Source organism: Stegodyphus dumicola, chromosome 6 (assembly GCF_044657685.1).
Source record: "Stegodyphus dumicola isolate Sdum_Otavi_A_Nest chromosome 6, ASM4465768v1".
Classification (NCBI taxonomy): Eukaryota; Metazoa; Arthropoda; class Arachnida; order Araneae; family Eresidae; genus Stegodyphus; species Stegodyphus dumicola.
The window spans coordinates 209,441,727-209,463,092 of NC_140773.1; the positions used below are offsets into that span (position 1 = coordinate 209,441,727).

Genomic DNA, 21,366 nt, shown 5'->3' on the forward strand with positions numbered 1-21,366 from the left:
TGTACTACATACGCTTCCTGTTAATATAAGGCCAATCTTCAACGTTTATTATTCTAAAGTTAAATTAGAGTTTAGTTTTATTTTTATACTTTTACGTTTTGACCCCAAGTAGCGGGTCGGTGTATTCTGAAGTACGGAAGTCATTGTAAATAGAGAAAAATAAAGGGTTTTGTATACCCTTCTTGTGTATCCTGTTTACTTCCCACAGTTTTGAACATAGCTTTAGAAAGCTCTCTGTTCCGAGTCAGGTCCTTGCATGTTCCCGAAGAAGGTTAGAAGGGACATAGACCCTGATAATATGAACAGTTATAATTTTACACGGATAAGACCAAATCCTGCCAAATAATCGTCTAGATTGGCAAGATTTTGCCAAACTTGGCAACAAAAATTAGCCACCAAAACAATTGCCGGCTTGGTGCTATATTGCCAATTTGGCGAGATAACCATTTACCTCAACGTTAAATGGACTTGCCCCTGTAATCTTACTTTTTCTGACAGAGCTTTCCTTTTTTAAGGCATTTCATGTTACATCATACAAGAGTTATTACAATTTTATACATAATTTCACTCAAATTATTTACATATATACAAAATTTGCAACAATATATACGTATGGGGGTACATGAATATTGTATTGATTTAAAATTATGGCAAAATCTTTTTAAGATGATGAAGCAATGGATACAGATGATTTTGATTTTCTGTGGAAACCATTACCTTATAAAACATAATTACTGCCAATATACAGTACCAATAATTAAGTTCTACTGATATTAAATATTACCAATAATTATGTTTCAAATTCAGTTTAATTATACTTTCAGCAGAGGCAATCATCTTTAGGTAGCTGATTGCTGTGATAGATTTTACAGTAATCCCATTTTATGGAGTTTGATATTTATTTATTTAATTAATATATTGCATATTATACAGCAAATTCACTACAGTCAGTTTTCAAATCTTAAATTTTTGGCGTTATTTCCCCTATTAACATAATACCAATATACCCTTTATATATAGGGTGTTTATAAAAGAATGGTGCAGTTTTAAAAATTAATAATAAATTAATGTATTACTTTATATGGGTAAACCTTATAGCATAAGCAGGGCAACTGTTCAAGTTTGTAATGTACTAATCACAGTTCTTCAATACTTTGTGCCCCTCGTGGTCACATGACACATATCTACATAGCAATCAAATTCTTCCTATACTCAGTGTAGCGTGTCTGCCATAATTGTTTGCAGTGCATGTTTTATCCATCACAAAATTCTTGAAAGGACATGGGCATAAACTTGTATCATCAATGCCCATGTCCATGAGTTAGTCTTTAAAAAACTCCCAAAAAGCGATATTGCATAGTGTTAAATCTGGCAAACAGGATGGGTAGGGAGTAGATTTGTCAGCTGTTGCAGCATGTCCAATGCAGCATTAATGAAAAACACGATTAAGAAGCTCTGATACATTCCTATGAAAACGGGGATGGAGCACTATCCAGTTACAAAATGTAACCATCATAATTGGTGTTCAGCTGGGGTAACCATCAGGTTTCAAACATGTCTAGAAATGAGTCAATGGTCACAGTTTTTTGTTCCAAGAAATATGGGCTGTGCACTTTCTTGCGGGATACCGTACAGAAAACGTTCACTTCAAGAGATTCATGCTGATGTTCTACCTGTTTATGTGGTTTCTCGCTTCCCCTGATACGGACAATTGTGATTTTCACCTTGCCATTTACATGGAAAGCAGCTTCATTGCAGATAAGTCTTTCTACAAAACCATCTTCCCCCATTTTTAAATGCATCTCTTCGCAAGTCACACCTTTTCACTTTGTCTGCTGGTGCAAGGGTCTGCATTAATTGCACTTTGTACTATTTAAAACACAGCCACTTATGCAGCACCTCCCACACCATATTCTTTGGCATGTCCCATTTCCTGCTTGCTTTACTTAGTGACTTGTAAGGACTTCACTGAAACACCATGCACACTCTTTCAATCTTTGTAACAGACACACAAGGTCAATCAGAAGTCTTGCTTTTACAAAGGCATCCAGTTTTCGCCAACTGTCGGTATAACCTGCTTATGTTATTCTTATATGATTGGTATTTCCTAAACTTCATAACAAAGTCACACTACACTGTAACCACAGATCCGACACTTCAAAATGGAGCACACAGAAAGCCTTTCCCTGTTGTGATGCCATCTTGGAAACTGATGCTGCTGCTGCAAAGCATGACAAGCAAACAGGTAGCACATGAGAAATTTGGATAATTATCAATGCTTACAGTGTATGTTTCACCAGAGGTAAAGTAATGCATCACTTTATTATTAATTTTTAAAACCACACCATTCATTTATAAACATCCTGTATATCAACAATGCATACTTAAAATATTTATTTCACTGGTCGTCTATTTACCTTCCACGGTCGTATATTACCTTTATTTTATTACGGATTTTACATGCTTTTTTTTAAGATAAAATCAGCAATTACAGTCAAAAGTCGTTAATCCAGACTCGTCGGGACTTCGGCGATTCCGGATTATCGATTTTTCCGGATTATAGATCATCAGTTTAAATCGCGTAAGATGGCATGCAGAAATTCTAAAATTAAAAATATGAAACCGTAATTTATGAAATAAAGAACAATTATGATCCAAAGAGTATCAAAATTTACAGAAAAAAAAAAAAAAAATAAATAAATAAAGCTTAATATTTATTTGTTTATTTTATTAAACATTTCTTTCAATGTAAGTTGTTTCGTTTTATGTGATAATACTTTCTCTTTAATTCTATAAACAGACATAATTTTTGTTCACTTACAAAGTTCCGCTGTTCAAGTCCCGTTAATTGCTGTGCCGAGAATACCGACTAACTTGTCAATCGAAATTTTTTCGTTTTCACTAACCTCTCTGTCACATTCTTTATGTCTTTATCCATTTTTTGCAGCAATTCCACTTTTTGTTTGATGGACATCGAAACATACTTTCGTTTTGTACGATCCTTTGGCAGCTCCAGAATCAAAAATTCTATTTGACATAATCGAAAGTTCAAGTTTACTTTTTTAGTATTGCTCTTACAGTCTGCAAAAAATAAGCTGGATCCAATTCGAAAATTAAGTAACAACGCAATCATCAACATTAACTGAAATAGATAATTAGATAATTTTAGCTTACACCGTCCGTTATACAAAAAACGGGCACGTGAAAACGTATTCTGCGTTTGCGCACACGCAAATGCACAGTCGTAAGAGATCTTACGCGCACGCGTAAACGCCTATGCGCATGTGTCAACGCGGAGCATGCGCAGAAAGTTTTTAGCTTTGAGGTCCGGATTATAGATCATTCCGGATTATGGGTGTCCGAATTAACGACTTTTGACTGTATATCATCATGCTGTAGTTTTCTAGCAGTATTATTTTCTATCAACATAAGTGCAAAGGAATTCAATTTTCAAGACTTAAACATGGCTTGAAATGCATTTAAGTCCTTAGAAAAGATTTAAACATGGGCAGAATTATCTTCTCTAGATCCAGAAAAAATAAAAGAAATGTACTGACTGAAAGGCTGCAAATATTCACAGATACAATATGCATTTTTTTAAAAACAATTTACCACAAAACATATAAACCTTTATAGGTATGTGAAATGTATAGAATCTTAACCTTTAATGCTTTCCTGCTGTCATTAAATATTTATTATACATATATATATTATATTATGCATATAAACATATATTATACCTATATGTTATACAATAAATACATATAAACATATTTAAAATAAAACATACAGTAAAACAAAACATTCAATATTTTGGGAGTGCATATATTTTTCAATACAGATAAGATACGGCGGGTTTTCCAGAAGACATGATGTTCTACAAATGTTATAGTTGAATTAGAGACTATTTTGTTCATGCATGCACATATCATAAATGTTCCTTAATAAAGTAGAAATTAAAAACACTTACCTCTTTGGTGATACTGTTATTGTGCTGGGTACTTTTGCTGCAGCAATAGAAAGCATTATGGTTTCTGTTGAGCCAGGGACTTTTACTTCTTCAGAAAATACTTTATAATCAAATTTATTTCCATTTGGTAATGTTCTAAGCAAAGTGACATGTCTGATTACATGAGCATACTATCAATAAATGCACGTACGTGCTACATAGTATACCATACACAAGAAGTAACATAACATTTCAATCATTTTTATAACTATTTTTAACTATTTATATTATTGAATGCTTTGAAAACAAGCCTACTTTAAGAAATATAAATTACACATATAAATTGAGAGGAAAAAATCAACATATTAATTGAAGTATTACAAATACACTACTGGTCATTAAAATTGCTATAGCAGGAAGGATGCATACAAACAATCCAAAACAGCATCATTCGAGCACATGTGAAAGATCAGCAGCACAAAACACATACATTTCTTTCTTAAAGTACTGGCATTGCTTACGATACAAAATCCTTTATTATCCTTATTTAAAATTAATTATAGTTTATAAAAAAATACTGCAGCCACATTAGTAGTTTTTTAACTTTGATTGCATGAGAACAATAGAATGATTATGAATTAAAAGGCAGTGATGCACAGGACAGAATGTTCCCTTTTGATGTGGTTGATAAAAGTGCGAAGGATTCTAGTTTAACAAATTCACCACTGCAAAGTATTCTAGTAGTCCACACATAGCACCAACTATGACAACACGTATCTTATGAACACGGTTTTCAAGGACTACATTTCATCATCCTAAATCCTATATTATTGGACTTCAGAATGTCTATGAGAATGAAAATTCCCATACAACTCCAATAGGAGTTTCACAAAAAACAAAACAACAACAGCAACCAAAAACATGAGAAATTTTTAATACCACAAAGGCTGCAAAAGTAAACATCCAAAATAATTAATTAAATAATTCCCCCCTTATCATTACTGTTACCTGACATAACATGTAACAGATCTGCCTGAGAAAGGCCTTGTTAAATCACATATAAATAAAGCAAAAATACAGAATCATTCATACGTTTGTCTGCATGAGAAACAATGACTTTCTAATGTCATAAAAAAAAGAGCTATACCCGAATAATTGCAATTGCTCTACATCCAAACATTTTCCTTGCTATGTGGTCATGATAAAACAAATACTCAATACACTAAAGGAGATTTTACACGATTATATAAAAACATGCAATTGAAATTTTCAGCTTGATGTTTGGTTTGATTAAAGTTCTAATTAAATATATTTCTACCCACATTACAATGTATCAAATATTTTCTTGTTATACTACTGAGTAGTAGAGCGATACTTCAGTGAGCACTCTGCGAAGCCACTGAATAAAAAGCAAAACAAAGCACTTAGAAGGGGGGGGAGGAGAACGCAGAACAGTTCACTAAAGTTACAAAGGTAATTTATTGCACATATCTTGATAATGGTTATTATTTTAATGAAAATATAGTAAACTACTCTTAAAAAATAAAAATCTTTTTCTCATAAATTCAAATTGGAAATTAATACAATTAGGTAAGAAAGCTTTCAGAGGCAAAACTTCATTCTCAAAACTGTTCACACATACAACAGTTTCAGAAATACAGATATTTCTCAATGAAACTTAAAAATATACATGTAACAGTTCAAAACGAATACTAATGACAATTTAAAAACCAATGAAATGAATATATTATAATTCTTTTACATACTTACATAACTAAAGGGCTGTGTTCATTACTTGTAGCTGATTCTTGTCTTAATATAAGAGTCAAATCTTCACTCTGCAAAATTTAATAAAATAAATAAATATACAAATAAAATAAAATTTGGAAATATAGAATAATGTTGTTTTATGACTTCCAATAAGATTAAAATTATGAGCATTTATTATGTTAAACAGAATCTTTATATTCTGAATCGATTTATCACAAGATCTTTATTTTTCTAAATCACTTGACATATAGTGTCAAGTGCCATGCCACTCATTAAAAAAGAGGGAACGAAAGAAAATTTTCTTTATCTGGCATAATATCAATGCTTTCTATCGGCAGTAAAACCTAATGATAAATTTTCATTAAAAAACTTCTCAGTTAACCTATTTATTTAGTTAAAAAGTTGTGTTTAAGATTTTTTTTCTCTCAAAGCTTGAACTTTTTCAGCTTGAACTTTGCTCTTGGACTCACTCCTGTTGATACAAATTTGTCATTTTAACTATTAAGTATAATTTTCTTCACACTTACAGCACATAAAATTGAAAAGTAAAGTAAAATAAAATAAAATTAAAAACAGCATATCTTTACAATTCCCAATATTGTATTAAATGTTGACATATATTTTTTAGCTCAGACGGACTATATTCTCAAATCTCACTTTTGCATTTACTCACATTTGTTGAATGTTTCACTTTTCAAATAACAAACCATTGGTATGGACAGCTGCCTAAATTAGTTACTAAAAAAAAAAAAAAAAAAAAAAAGTATATATGCTTTTAATACATTCAGCTAGTGTAATTTCATGGGCAAAGAACTGTGTTTGCTGCTTTTAAATCATTTAGTTTGTTTATCAATAATAAACAGATTCAATTAAAAATATTAAATACTTTACACTTTGCCAAATGGCAATAAACACAGAAGTTAAAATATTTTATATCTGATATTTTTAGAATTCCTGATAAAGTTTTAAATATTGCTATACATTTTTTAATATTTATTGTATTATTTCTTTAAAACACATAGCAATACATTCTTTTATTTGTGTTGCCAAACATACTTTTACATTCGATATATTATTTCATTACTAATAACACATAGAGATAATATTTTAGTGGCAACATCCTTTTATTTTTATGGCGATCTTTTAGTATTTCCTATATTATTTTTTAAAAAGAATATACGGCAATAACAATTGGGCAACATTTGAAAAGTGATATGGATAAAACGTATGGTTCGAGACCAATACCACTTCTGAAGCTAAAAATTAAGCAGCTCTTTAATCACTGAAACAATTATGTATTAAAAGTTAATTAAACAGTATGATGGTCAAATGGTATTCCTTAGGTGACATGAAGCCTGAGGCTTTCAGATGGGTTAACAAAATTCATTATCATCAATGAAATTTCTGAATGAGTATATTTTCATACACCTAAGACACCTATATCCATATAAAGATTATTTGAAATCAATAGAGAACTTTAAAAGAACTAGAGTTTTACAAAATATTACAATATGCACAAAACATGACCACTTATTTTGAATTTTTTTTTCCCATTACATTTCCATATTATTAAAAAAAATATCCTTCCTTTTATCTACTAATTCTAGCTTTGCTTGCTTCTCTTCCTCATGTTTTTACTTCATCTGGTAAGCTGCAAGCGAGAGAGTAACATTCTCTTGACACAACTCTAGATTTTATTATATACTATCTGAAATAATATTAAAGCAAAAATGATATGTCACAAAGTTAATTCCGGTGGCTGTGGCAGTTTTTCAAACTTTTTAAATTTTGAAAATTATACTTGGAAGTGTTCACATAGGACTGTTAAAACTGCACGCAATACAGCAGTTAAATTACATCAGTTTATAGAAGTTTTTTTCATAGTGTACATGAATTACAGCAGGCAGACATAAGAATAATTCTTTTTGCTATGACTAATGCAATGAAAAAAAAATTTCAGAAATTTCTTACAGAAGAACAAAACAATAATAATGGCTGCAATTAAAAATCCATTATTTAAGACTGAAAGAAAACATGGAGCACATAACTCAAATGTTAGTTAATATCTATTACATAAAATTTTATATTCTTTAAAACCACCAAATAAAAATCTTTAAATATTTTAAATCTTTTAAAACTTCTAATGCTCTCAAATATAATATCCAAAATTTTAACACTGATTACTTTTTATATACAGTAACAAAATTAAACAAACATATCACATATTAAATAAATGGAATTTTTTTCAGAATTTTTTTGACTTTCTGAAAATACATTGTAGGTATTGAATTCTGCCTCTATATTTAAACCAATTATACTCAAAACATAAGAATTTCCTAAAGACAGCATTTTTTCAACCTAAATTATTCTTTACTAAACTACTATTTTATTAGCTTAATCAATGATATAATAGCCCTTTACTTGAACTTTTAAAATTTTATTAATTATTAAACTATTATTTGCTATTTACAATAATTTACTAAACTATTATTTGCCATTTACAATAATTTTATGTAAGTAAATATTTAGACAATTTTCCCGAAAAACGTCTTAAGCAATACAATATTCTGGAAGTGAGAACTACATTCTTATAAAATATTTCTTCAGATTAAAAATTTTACAAAAAAAGAGATACACAGAGTATATTACATGTAGCCACAAGGTAAAAAAAACAACAACTTACAAGCGGATTCACAATTTCAATTTGTTGAATTAGAAGGGATGGTACAATACGATAAGCATAAAACTGATGGATTACACTGACTGGTTTCCGCCTCTTTAAAAAAAGGAAGAAAATATATTACAAAAATATCATACTCAAATGCCAAAATGACGTCATAAGGCAATCTAAAATAAAAACTATATATTTCAAAACGTTATATAATTTATTTATAACTGTGACAAATGAATAGGGAGTCTGAATTAAACTTAATTTTTATAAACCTTCAAATTACAGTAGTTTTACATTTCTTTGATTTTGATTCTTTGATAGATCAAGCAAACATAAAAAAATGAATGTAAAGGTTAAGTTTTCATGAAAGTTAAACATAATCCATAATCAAGATAGAATTTTTTTAACATATCTTAGTCGCCTTCAATGCAATTCTCCCCTTTTTTTTAAACTTTTTGCATACATTGAATACAAAATTAAAATATTTAATTCAAAGATAAATAATAAACTCCTCATTAAAAATACTTAAAATATGATATGAATATTCACCATAACTCAGTACATTGAAACTTTGATACATTATTTTAAAAGGGGGCAGCAGGGTGGGATGACTAAACTGAGAAACTGCTGAACATTGTAAAGAAGTAACATATAAATTCATAAACATTTAAACATTTAGAATACGTAAATTGTGGTAATTCAAAATTAGGTCCATATGTGATTTAAGTTTTTCCCTCTCAAAGTTCATCTATGCATTTAATTTATTTGCAGAGACTACAGCAGATATAAAACAGGAAGGAATTGCTCATGCAGGAAACAAACAATTTAGCAATATTATCAATGGATTCTAAAATTAATTTCTTCAAGAGACAGCTAGCTTAATTATCTTAAAAACTGTCTAATAAATAAGAAAATATAAAAATTATTGGTATTTATGTACCAGCCAGTATCTACTGATACATTGTCAGAAACATACTTTTGAATTCAGCAGATTGATGAATCACGATTTTTTTATTTCCAATGAGCAACAATGTTTAACAATTTCATAAAAAATAACATTCTATTAAAAAACTATCTCCATCTTTTCTAGTTTTTTTCATCCCTCCAAAAAGTGAACACTAACAAGAAAAAAGGGGATATCTTCTTTCTAGAAGAATCCAAAACTTCTACACTTGCTCAATGCATATAAGAATCATAGATGACATTTTTAGTGATATACTGGCAGGGAGTGGCAATGCAAGAGTATCAAGTTATTTAATATAATAATGCAATATGCTAACATAATGCAATGTGATAATTTTGCAATATAACAAAATAGGTTATTTCTATATCTAATTTTTTTAAAAATTAATAACAAATTGGATATTTACCATATTAAAACACTGAAATTTATAAGCAATTCCATTGGTAAACTGAGTTGCTGATCCCTCTGAAGAATAAAATTACATGTTAAATGGCAGGCATTTAGCTCTAACAATATCAAGCAAGAAATTCATTTTGACAGGAAGGAAAAAAAAAAGTAAATAACAACACATAAGCTTTAAAATTTCTTGATGCTAAATTCTTAGATAAAAAACAGCGACATTCATGCTTATTTTCATTCTTAAAACTGGCTGTATACACAAAACTTTATTATCAGTGTTTTCATGGAATGAATTTCATCTTTAACTTTTTAGAAAAAGAATAAAAACTGTAACATAAAATGGAGTGTTTATCATAGGTATCATAGGGGGAAGAGAGGAGGTAGAGAACACACATATCAAATCAGCATGTAAAATGCTAGTTTTGCTTGAAATAAGGATAGCTATGATTTGCATTAGTGTGTGACCCTATCAGATACTGATGCATATTTGGCATCTCATGCACATGCTGCCCACTGTACTATTGAATAGAGCTTAACAAATGTTGTTTCATTTCTCTCTCAAAGCAATTTGGAGTTCCTATACGATTCAAGGAGAGTTCTGTCTTTGAGCAATATATCTGTCTCATGCATTCCAGGCACGCTGTATGGCATTTAGATATGAAGAATTTGGTAGCCATATCATGCTCTCAGTATCTTCCCCAGCTAGTATGTCAGACAATTTAGATGTCCTTTGCAAATAGGCTTTGTCATCCATGAACAGAGTCTGGATTAATGGAACTACAGAAAACACAGACATGAGGAGTTCTACCATTACACATGATACCCACCTATACAACCATTCCCTGTCTACAGTTCTGGATATTCTGGAGATGGCAATGAGTTCTCCTTTTCCTCCATACTAGCTGGTGTCCAGAATTACAATTGATAGTGAAACAGAATTTATCAAAGAGCATGATCTTTGTTATTGACACTAATGAATATGTGTTCCTTACACCAACATAATCTTTTCTGACAAAGATGTGCTTCTACAGGAAAAGATGGAACAGGCTTCTGTGCATATAACCCAGCATTATTTAATTGCCAAGAAAGGTTCTCGCTGAGATGTAATGGTAGTGCTAACAAGGTCTGCAGCTATCTGGCTACTGTTAGTATTTCTGTTCCTTTTCACCACTAGGGCAATGTATTTATCCAAATGAAGTGTGGTGGCCCTCCAACAGCCCCCAATGCGCTTTCACATAGTATTTCCACATTTGGTAGCCACCTTTAATCATGAGACAATACTCTGACTTAAGACCTGCCAAATACTGTTGACGCATGAGCAATACTTTGCTCTGCCTCAAGATTTTCAAATATTCCAATCATACGTATTTGGGTGATGTCTTACAGACATACTGTAATTAATACTTGCCATAAAGAATGAAAATTTACAGTAATATTTACAGAAATCAATAATGTGTCAAATATAACTGCCTACAGTTGTGAATAAGGGAACAATGGGATTGTACTGCCTTTTATAAAGATAAGAAGTCTCATCCTAGAATATACTCCATACTTACAGTTCCTGTAGTACTTATATATTATCCCACTGACCATGAAAGTTAGCTATCATTGAACCAAGAAAACTGGAAGCGATCCTATCAATTGCTCCTGCAGAAAGTTGCACAAATCGTACCTGCAGAATTACAAAGGAATTGAAGTTTCTTTATTTAATGAACAATCAATATTCGACCCACTTTTCTTCTGCTTCAAGGAAAAAAGTTTTTGTTGATTTATACTATTTTGTTGAGCACTGCCACTTTATCAGAAATTCTATTGAAAAAGCTGTGTACAAACTACAAACAGGTAACTGTTCCACAAGAAACATAAACAAGTACAGTCAAAAGTCGTTAATTCGGACACCCATAATCCGGAATGATCTATAATCCGGACCTCAAAGCTACAAGCTTTCTGCGCATGCGTCGCATTGACTCATGCATGTAAGACCTTTACGGCTGCGAATATGCGTGTGCACACGCGCATAATATGTTTACGCATGCATGTTTAATGTGCATGCGTAACGGACGGTATAAGCTAAGCTAAAATTATCTAATTCAGTTAATGTTGCAGATTGCGTTCCTTAATCTTCGAATTGGATCCGGCTTATTATTTTTTGCAGACTGTTAGAGCAATTTTATAAAAGTAAGCTTGAACTTTCGATTATATCAAATAGAATTTCCGATATATATTTACTAATATGTAATGGATCTACAAAGCAAAATTATGTTTCGAAGTCCATTAAACAAAAAGTGGAATTGCTGCAAAAAATGGATAAAGGCACATCCTTTGTTTCTTAACCATTCCGAAATCTGTTTATCAATTTCACACTGCTCTGCGAGGGGGGGAGACGCCGCGGAGCGCAATTAATTGGAAGTTGATCTGTCAGCACTATCCTCCTCTTCAGGGCAGATGTTTTTATTTTATTTGGCTTATAATTCCTTACTAAATGTAGTATTTCATCTTGATGTACTCCGTCTTTAGTATGATTTAAATCAAGTTCCTCGTCATTATAATTCGCTTCCGATAGTGAAGAAAGTGACACAGAGGTTATTGAAAACGAAAAAATTTCGATTGACAAATTAGTCGGTATTCTCGACACAGCAATTATAGGACTTAAACAGCAGAACTTTGTAATTAAACAAGAAATTATGTCTGTTTAATAGAATTAAAGAGAAAGTATTATCACATGAAACGAAGCAACTTAAACAACTTACATTGAAAAGAAATGTTTAATAAAGTAAACAAATAAATATTAAGCTTTTTCTTTCTGTAAATTTTGATAACCTTTAGATCATAATTGTTATTTATTTCATAAATACGGTTTCATATTTTTAATTTTGTAATTTCTGCATGCCATCTTACCAGATTTAAACTGATGATCTATAATCCGGAATCGCCGAAGTTAGGATTAATGACTTTTGACTGTAATTGTTCTAATTTATTACTGTTTCGTTGACCCATACTGAGCTGACAACATCGTGTTCATTAAACACACACTTTTGTTGATGGTAGGATTTCTTACCTTTAAAACTAATCAACTGTTTGCAATTCTATGCTACATACATCCCACATTTTAATCCCTTTTTCAAAATGCAGGGACAAAATACAGCATTAATAATTAATTTATATCCTTGCACATAGAAACAAAATGAAGCTTATCAAGAATCTTCTTGGTTTATACCTAAATAAAAGCATAGATGTTGTAATTGTGTTGCGATATCACAGTTATTCACAACTGCTGCTTAATTGTGCTCCTTGGTCACAATTTCATAGGGATACAATAATATTTAAATACCTTTCCTGCCGTTGCATGGCTTCCAGGAACAAACAACTACATAAATGGTTTTAGAAACTGTTATGCAGTGCAGCACTGAAAGTAAATTCTGATAATCTGAAATTGAAAAAGTAAGAAGGGGGGGGGGAACTGAAAATTATTGAAGAGAAGAAACATTAATTTTTACTCTGTTTTTTGACATTCAATTGTATCATCAAAGTCTGAGTAACGAAAATTCTGCTGAATTAGCTTGTGCCATCAATATGAATCTGTTTCAATTTTCAAATTAAAAAAAAAAAAAAAAAAAAGAAGTGCTTTAAAAATAACTGCTATTTTCCTTAGTCTTTAAAATAAGTCTGATTTACTGCTGTTCCTTTTGAACCAGATGGGAAAAAACGTCATACAAGAAGAACAACATGCATCACAATTCCAGCAAAATGCAATATTATTAACAAAGCATTAAAAATTATAAACAATTACTTCTTACCCATGTTACAACGAGACAAACATTTTTACACCTAAAGCAAAACAAGCTTTGTTTATCTCAGCAATGTATAAAGTCATCAAGAAAATACTTTTAAATTATTCTTCCATTTCAGCTGCATATTAATCCTAGACTTTACAAGCCTTTTATTGAGAAAACAGACACAAATAACTAGACTTCTTATAGCTTAAGAAAAATTAAAAACATACAGGAAACAAATTTCCTGATTTAAATATAATTTAAGATGATATTTTCATTAATTCACAAACAAGTTCTGGATCAAAAATCAATAGCAGCTGAATTCAGGCAAGCTTTAAACTATATCTAGCAAACAAATTTCTGAAGAAAGATACTAGAAAAACAAAGATGATCTTTTGAAATCATATGAACAATGAGGATGCAATATGTCTAAGCTGCTTTTTTCTTTTTTAAATGTTCCCATTTTGATTTCTTTATCTTAAAGCAGTGAATAATAAGCATGAGAAGTAATTTCGTAAAGATATTTCTGATACTAAGGTAAGATATCAAGGCTACCAGAATCTTAGCATGCCAGATGACTTTTGCTTTTAAAATACGGTACAAAGTCCAAAATCCGGACTGGTCGGGACATCGGCAATTCTGAATTTTGGATTTTTCCGGATAATAGATTATCAATTTAAATCTAGTAAGATGGCATGCAGAAATTATACAATTAAAAATATGAAATCGTAATTTATGAAATAAAGAACAATTATGATCTAAAGGGTATAAAAAAAAAGCTTAATACTTATTTCTTTACTTTATAAGACATTTCTTTCAGTGCAAGTTGTTTAAGGATCTTCCACAAAAAATTCAAAAAGTTCCTTATTCTTTTTTCTTGTGTCATATACAGTGGACTTTCCAATGCCATACTCCTCACACAATTTTGAGATGGATATGAATTTATCCATATTTGCAGCAATTCCACTTTTTGTTTAATAGACATCAAAACATGGTTTCGCTTTGTAGATCCTCTGGCAACTCCAGAATTAGAAACTTTTGTTGACATAATTGAAAGTTCAAGCTTAGTTTTTATAAAATTGCTGTAATAATAACAGTCTGCAAAAAATAATAAGCTGAATCAAATTAGAAGATCAGGGAGTAGCGCAGTCAGCTACATTAATTGAAATGCCTTATAATCAGTAAAGGTAATTTTAGCCTAGCTTAATAGCATCTGTTATACATTATCAGGGTTTGTACACATTTCTGCACATGAAAATTAAGTACTTTTAAGGACTTTTAAGAACCATTAATGAAAAAAATTAAGGACCTATGAAGAAACGGGAACTGAATAAATTCAATTGAAGATATTATCTATGCCTGAATTTCACTTTTATAATACCATCCTAAAAATAAAATAGATCCCTAAGTAGTACGCATTATTACTAAACATGAATTAATTAACATAATTGTTAATAAGTTTGAGAATAAAATAAACTATGCAAATTTATCAAGTAGTATTAAATATTTTACACTTATGATAGTTGTTCATATTTGAACATTTATATCGATTTCCTTCTCTTTTAAGCATCTTTTCTAACAATTAGAGATTTGTCTCAATATGCAAACCAATGCTCTCACTAGTTTCTGCGTGCTTCATCTCCTAACTTATAAATCTCTCCATAATATACCTATGAGGGTTTAATTGATCTGGTAAAAGTTAAATAGTCCAAAACCTCTGACAGATGTGAAGCATATTATCGCTATGTCTGAAATTAACTACAATATCAGACAAAGGTTTAAATAAGCCTCTTATTTAAAAAGAACTTAGAACATACAGGCATGTTCTGATGCTAACAAAATAAATTACAGCTCACGGTGACGTTGTAAGGATCCTAAGTTTTACTAACGTTTATTTTATTTTAAAACTGTACTATCACTTCTTATTTTCTACTTCTGGCCAGAATAAAATGCTTTAAGTTGTTTATGCAAATTGTCTTGCTAACGCCCAAGTATTTAAGTTACAGGCTTTTTGCCAAGCGGGGGAGAAGAAGGAGTTTTTAGGAAGCAAGGCGCTTGCCACTGTAGTTTTACAAGTTTTCACTCTGTTGCTGGTCGCCTTTAAGGCCAGAGGTTTAGCCCTCTTGTTATTTGCAAACGTATTGTAGTTTAAGCAGCTCGGTGTACTACATACATACCTTTCTTTAAATAAAGGCCAATCTTAGTGCTAGGCATTTGTATACTAATTCAAAGTTAGTTTTTAGTTAGAGTTTTAGTTAGTGTTTTTTATATTCTTACGTTCAGACCACAAGTGGTTGGTCTTTGTATTCCGAAGCTCGGAATATCCTGTAAAAGATAGAAAATAAAGGGTTTCACATACTTCACACTTTCTGAACATAGCTTGAGTAAGCTTCCTGTTCTGATTCAGGACCATTCATGTTTCTAACGCAAATCAAGAGAAATACAAGTCCTGATAAAGTAATTAAACAAGAAGAGTCAAATTCAAACTAATAATGTGGACTAGTGGTCAAAGATTATACAATTTAATTGTAATTTAATCTGGCTCAATAACTTTATCATATGAGGAAATAGAAATTGGAAATTATAGTAAAGGTTGAAATCAAACAATTGGGTAATTTACATAATAATAACTACACATATCTTTGAAGAATAATTTCCTTTATGTACTCAGTTTCTTTCTTCAACACGTTTCCTTTTCATTTTAGAATTTTTGGATTTAATTAAGGATTTCCGTTATTCTAAAAACACTAAATGCATTTAGAAAGTACAGAAAAAGTGACTAATTTTATTTCTTTAGTAATATGAACATTCAGAAGCAATATGAAATATTAGTAAAGGACGGTTACAGAGCTGATGTGGCAGAATTTCTAGAATTTAGTAACACACCGAACAACAAAATCTAGAAATGGCAAAACTTTTACAATTTAAATTAAGCATTGGAAGCAGAATTTAGAAAGGCAGTAGGCAGCAGAATTTAGGATCCACAGAGATTGCATCAGGTGGGAAAATGCCTATTGCCAGCTATGCGTATGATGCATTAAGAAATATTAGATGAATCTTTTAAACTGAAAGTTTTAAATTTCTTTATTAATAAAACAGGGTTGCCACTCAAACAGGAGAATGAAATTCCCTGACTTTTCCAGGTTTTCCAGGTGTGTTTCAAGAAAATTCCAGTCTATCTGCGTAATGTACGTTGGCTGTACTAAGAGATAAATTAATTATGGTATTACTTGTATTGTGTAGCAAATTCACTTAATTATTTAATAAATCCCAGAGGACATTTATTCTTAATTATTCTTGGTATACTTTGTTTGATAATTTTGTTTAGTTTTCACTTAAGAAACTTAATAAAATTTAAGATATATATATTGGATAACAAATGTATGTTTTATTTAATTATTACTCATGATCATCACCAGTTCAACACAAGGCTAATCCGGTCCTTATAAATCACAATGCAATGCTAAATAGTTAGGTTAGATTTTAGGTAAATTTAATGTGCGTGAGGTATGTTCTTAAAAGGCACCTTAACACTTGAAAACACAAATATAATTATAATAGTTGTTGTTTTCTCCACTGAAGATTGAAATTAGAATCTTCCCAATCTGGAATAAAATAAGGCTTTTTTTGCAGACATTCTGCAGCTAAACGAAAGAAAGAAATCTATTTTAATAAATTGAGGTATTTTATATTTATTTCGCAGCATACATAAGGAAAAAATATGTGCATTAAATTTGGTATGTCATCATACTGCTATAATTAATTTCAGGATTATGCCAGAAAAAATTTCCTGAAATTTGGAAATATTATTTACTAATAATAAATAAATTTAGAGGGAAGAAGCGACATTAAATTATATGAATAACATAAAAATAATTACTTAAAAATTGAATTAGAATAATCAACGATATTTTAGCGAATATAGTTATATTACATGGCTAGCCTAGGTGACTGATTACTATTTTTTTATTTTACTGAAAAATGGCAAGGTAATTATTAAAAAGAAAAAAAAAAGGTTTAAAAAGATTTTGCGGTAAAATTCTAGTATACGGTAAGGCTTTGGCACGATTTTGAAAATTGTCGCCAAGACCAAAATGACCCGTTTACTGCGCATCAAGATGTCGCCAAATCCCATTATTATTCTAACCAAAGAAAGTCTATGTAAAGAAGAAAAGGTTCCATACAAGTAAAATGCTATTACGCCGCTAGAATGCGGAGGGAAAATTTGCCAAGGGATTTGGCGACGGAACCTGGCGGCCAGAATTTCCCTCTCCGCGATGTGTACAGGAAATTGAGAAAAAGAACGCTTAGTTAGTGTTAAGAAGAAACGCTTTTTGACAAAAAGAAAACTACGAAAATCCGTTTTTAAATTATTGCGAAAAATCCAAGAAGAAACGTTTTATCAAAGGACGTTTCTTCTTGGATTTTTCGCAATAATTTTAAAAACGGATTTTCGTAGTTTTTTTTTTTTTTTTTTCCCCTGAAAATAACTAATTCATGAATTAATTTACTTGCGCCAAAAAATACTTTCTTTTCCTTTAGAGTTTAACCACTTGCGCTAAGACTAAACTTCACGGTTGCGGTGCCGTGCGCTACAATATAACAAGCGGTAAAGTGTCTCATTTACGCCGCTCCGCATCTGCGAGTGCAATCCAGAGCTGTAATTCGAGAAATAAACAATCTCGTTGTTAGGCGACGTGTGCACCACGTTATTTTCATTTTTGCGATAAATGCTTATCGACGTGTTCACGTCGCTCGCGGTTTGAGACAAAAGCATCTTGACGTGCGTGGCACGTCTTTTTAGCGCAAGTGGTTAAAGAAATTTTAAACGATATTCATTTTATGAACTCTTGATAACGTGACCTTCGAACTTCGACACCGGTTTCGAGCTTTGGCAACAGATATATCAGACATGCACAGCTGTTTTCCCTCTATGATGGAACGGAGCCACAGCCACGTCTGTTGCAGAGAGGTTTTCCTTCTTTACAATACATATTCTTTGATTCTAACCTCCATGGTACCGTATACTAGGATTAAACCCATTTTGTTTTATACGAGAACAGGTACTTTCTTTAGTTCATGCACTGCACATGCGATTCTCGAGAATATTGGAAACCAAAAGTTGCTTTGCCTTTCTAAAAGACAATCAAATTGGAGCTGCGAAAATTGGCTCTATGCCAGCTACCCGAATGACACTCACGTGATACATAATTCGCCAAAAAAGTTACCTCTTCCGACGTCGGCGCAAAAATCGCTTTTTTTGGCTGGATCGTTGTATGAACTTCCCTGACTTTTCCAGATTTTGACAAAAATACTTAAATTCCCTGACTTTTCCCTGAATATTTTGGTCAATTTTCGAATTCCCTGACTTTTCCCGGTTCTCCAGGTAGCATGGCAACCCTGATAAAAAAAATCCCTTTCTATAATGCCTGCCCATGTGATAAGATCAGAAGCATTTTTGATAATTTCTATGCTTCTCTCTAATGAAAAGTAGAGAAAATAAAGACAAGATAAACATGTTAAGATTATAGTATCAGAAGTCATACATTCAAATATTATGTTTTCATTGTTCTTCCAGATATTCTCCCAAAATTAAGAAATTCATTGCAAACGTTCTGTAAAATACATTGTTTTTCCAGATGTTCTCCCAAAATTAAGAAATTCATTGCAAACTTTCTGTAAAATATATCCACTACGTGTTGATACCATGGAGACATTTCTCATTTTGTCACATATTTCTCGAATCTTCTAGAATCTATGTCTATAAATCTTGCCTTCAAATCCTTCTAAACCTTCCAAGCTGCAGTGTCTGAAATCCTAAAGAAAAATTATCCCTACCATTTCTGTAATAGAAAAAAAGCCAGAAATATTTTGGAAAATGTAGGAGGGGAAAAAGTATAAAATTAATTTCATAGAGAAAACTGATGCACATTCTGAGAATTTTGATTATTCTGAGACAATTACATGGGAAAAACTCTTACTACGAAAAAATTAAAAACAAGACATTTTTAATTAATTACACAGCTCATTTTGCTTTTGCTAAGAGCTGTTTTGTAAATTGTGCTTTATAGCATTATACCTTGTTTATTTTTCAGATTAAAAATATTGTATAAGTTGCCAAAATGAAACTTTATAATATGACAGCGAAAAATAAAAATGTTTTATTTTAATGTTATTTTTAAAATATAATTTCAATATGTTACCATTATTTTAATAAAATTTATCAATGTTATGATGTTTTAAAAAAAATCGTCGAAAAATTCTCAGATTTTGGAATTAAAAAGTTTCTATAGAAACTAATCTTAAAATCGCCAAAATGTTGAAAAGTCACCAAATTTAGAACCATTTAATAAAAGAATTCACATCCCCAAAAGCAAAAAGTTGTTTAAGAGCTCTTTACTAGAAAAAATAAATTTCAAAATGCTTATGTTTCACTTCTTGCTTAGAAACTTGAGTATCCCATCATTTATATTAGAAATAGAAACAAATTACAACTCATGAACCCATTAAAAAGATTAACATATATATGGCAGTGAATCGTCAAAAATATTCTTCAAAATGCTAATTCACACTCAAAATGACAGTCGTAAAAACACACAGAAATTTTAGATGATTAAAATTAAGGACCTTCTGTTGATTTTGACCAAAATTAAGAACTTTTAAGCACCAAAAATCGATTAAAAAAATCTAAGGACTTTTAAGGACTCTTAAGGACCATACAAATTGGTACATTGTTTTTCCAGATGTTCTCCCAAAATTGGACCATACAAAATCCCAATTAATGGCTGTGTATCACAAGATTGGCGACGAAACCCAAGTTGTTTCACTAAATTTTATCTTGCTTCTATTGCGTACTGAATTAAGCCTGAATTGTATTAGTTATTTATTACACCTACATTTATTTCTTGCACATGCTTAAAACTAATCTGAGTCCTTTAATAAAACTAAAGTGCAATGTTAGCATAAAAGGTTGCCATACTCTTGTTACTCAATTACTAATACAAAAAAAGTTTAGACATCACAGCATAAGTTATTACTGAAGCTGTCATGTATTGATAAACGTGCGGTGATGAAAGCAAAATATAATAAATAATGACTTGCCAGGTGGGCGTCAGGTATATAAAATATGTGAATTTTTCTGTTTGAGATGTATGCCAGGTAGATACTCAGTTACAGAGGCAAATTATTAATCTCACAAATTTATGATTACATAATGAGATATTTCCATAACGAGGTATTTTATTTAGTGCCTAAGTAAAATTAAGAATCGGATTTTTTAAGTGAAAATCTCCACATGTTTTACTACAGAAGGAAAAATCAAATGCACATGCATAAAGCATTAATTAAAAAAAAAAAAAAAAATGTTTGAAGCTTTGAGGTCCAGATTTTAGATCATTCCAGATAATGGACATCCAGATTTCGGACTTTGTACTGTAATACATTCTTTGGGCAAGTTCAGCAGGAAAAAAAATTGTATATATTTAGATAACTTTTGTCCCTAATGTATTTACAAATTTATGTTCCTTGTGGAAACTTTAAACACATATCATACACATACACACCTTTTTCTGCATGGTATGAATCTTGAGCAATATAAATATTGTTACATACAAAGTTTACATATTTTGATTCATGTGATAAAAGAAATACATATTTTTCCCTCAATATCATTAGCCATTGTATACTCAATGCTACATATTTGTAAATGCAAAGAAGCACCCATTACAATATTTTCTTTGTCAGTGCAGAGGAAGTTTTTTTTTCCTATTTATTATATGAAATATAATTTGAAATGCAATTTCAAAATAATTTTTTCTCTAATATATAGAAAATAAGGTAC

The 21,366-nt window shown here is 30.9% G+C and overlaps 1 protein-coding gene across 5 annotated transcripts in view; it reads right to left on the bottom strand.

Moving 5' to 3' along the window:
- The window catches only part of LOC118204949 (uncharacterized protein KIAA2013 homolog), a 77,938-nt gene that overhangs the window by 36,531 nt on the left and 20,041 nt on the right, over positions 1–21,366 (bottom strand). For all 5 annotated transcript variants that reach the window (XM_085819442.1, XM_085819441.1, XM_085819440.1 and 2 more), the window contains 4 exons: positions 9,761–9,819; positions 8,403–8,495; positions 5,720–5,787; positions 3,971–4,105 (listed from right to left, as the gene is read on the bottom strand). In XM_085819442.1, the coding sequence (XP_085675568.1) occupies positions 3,971–4,105; positions 5,720–5,787; positions 8,403–8,495; positions 9,761–9,819 (355 nt within the window). The remainder of the gene's footprint in view (positions 1–3,970; positions 4,106–5,719; positions 5,788–8,402; positions 8,496–9,760; positions 9,820–21,366) is intronic.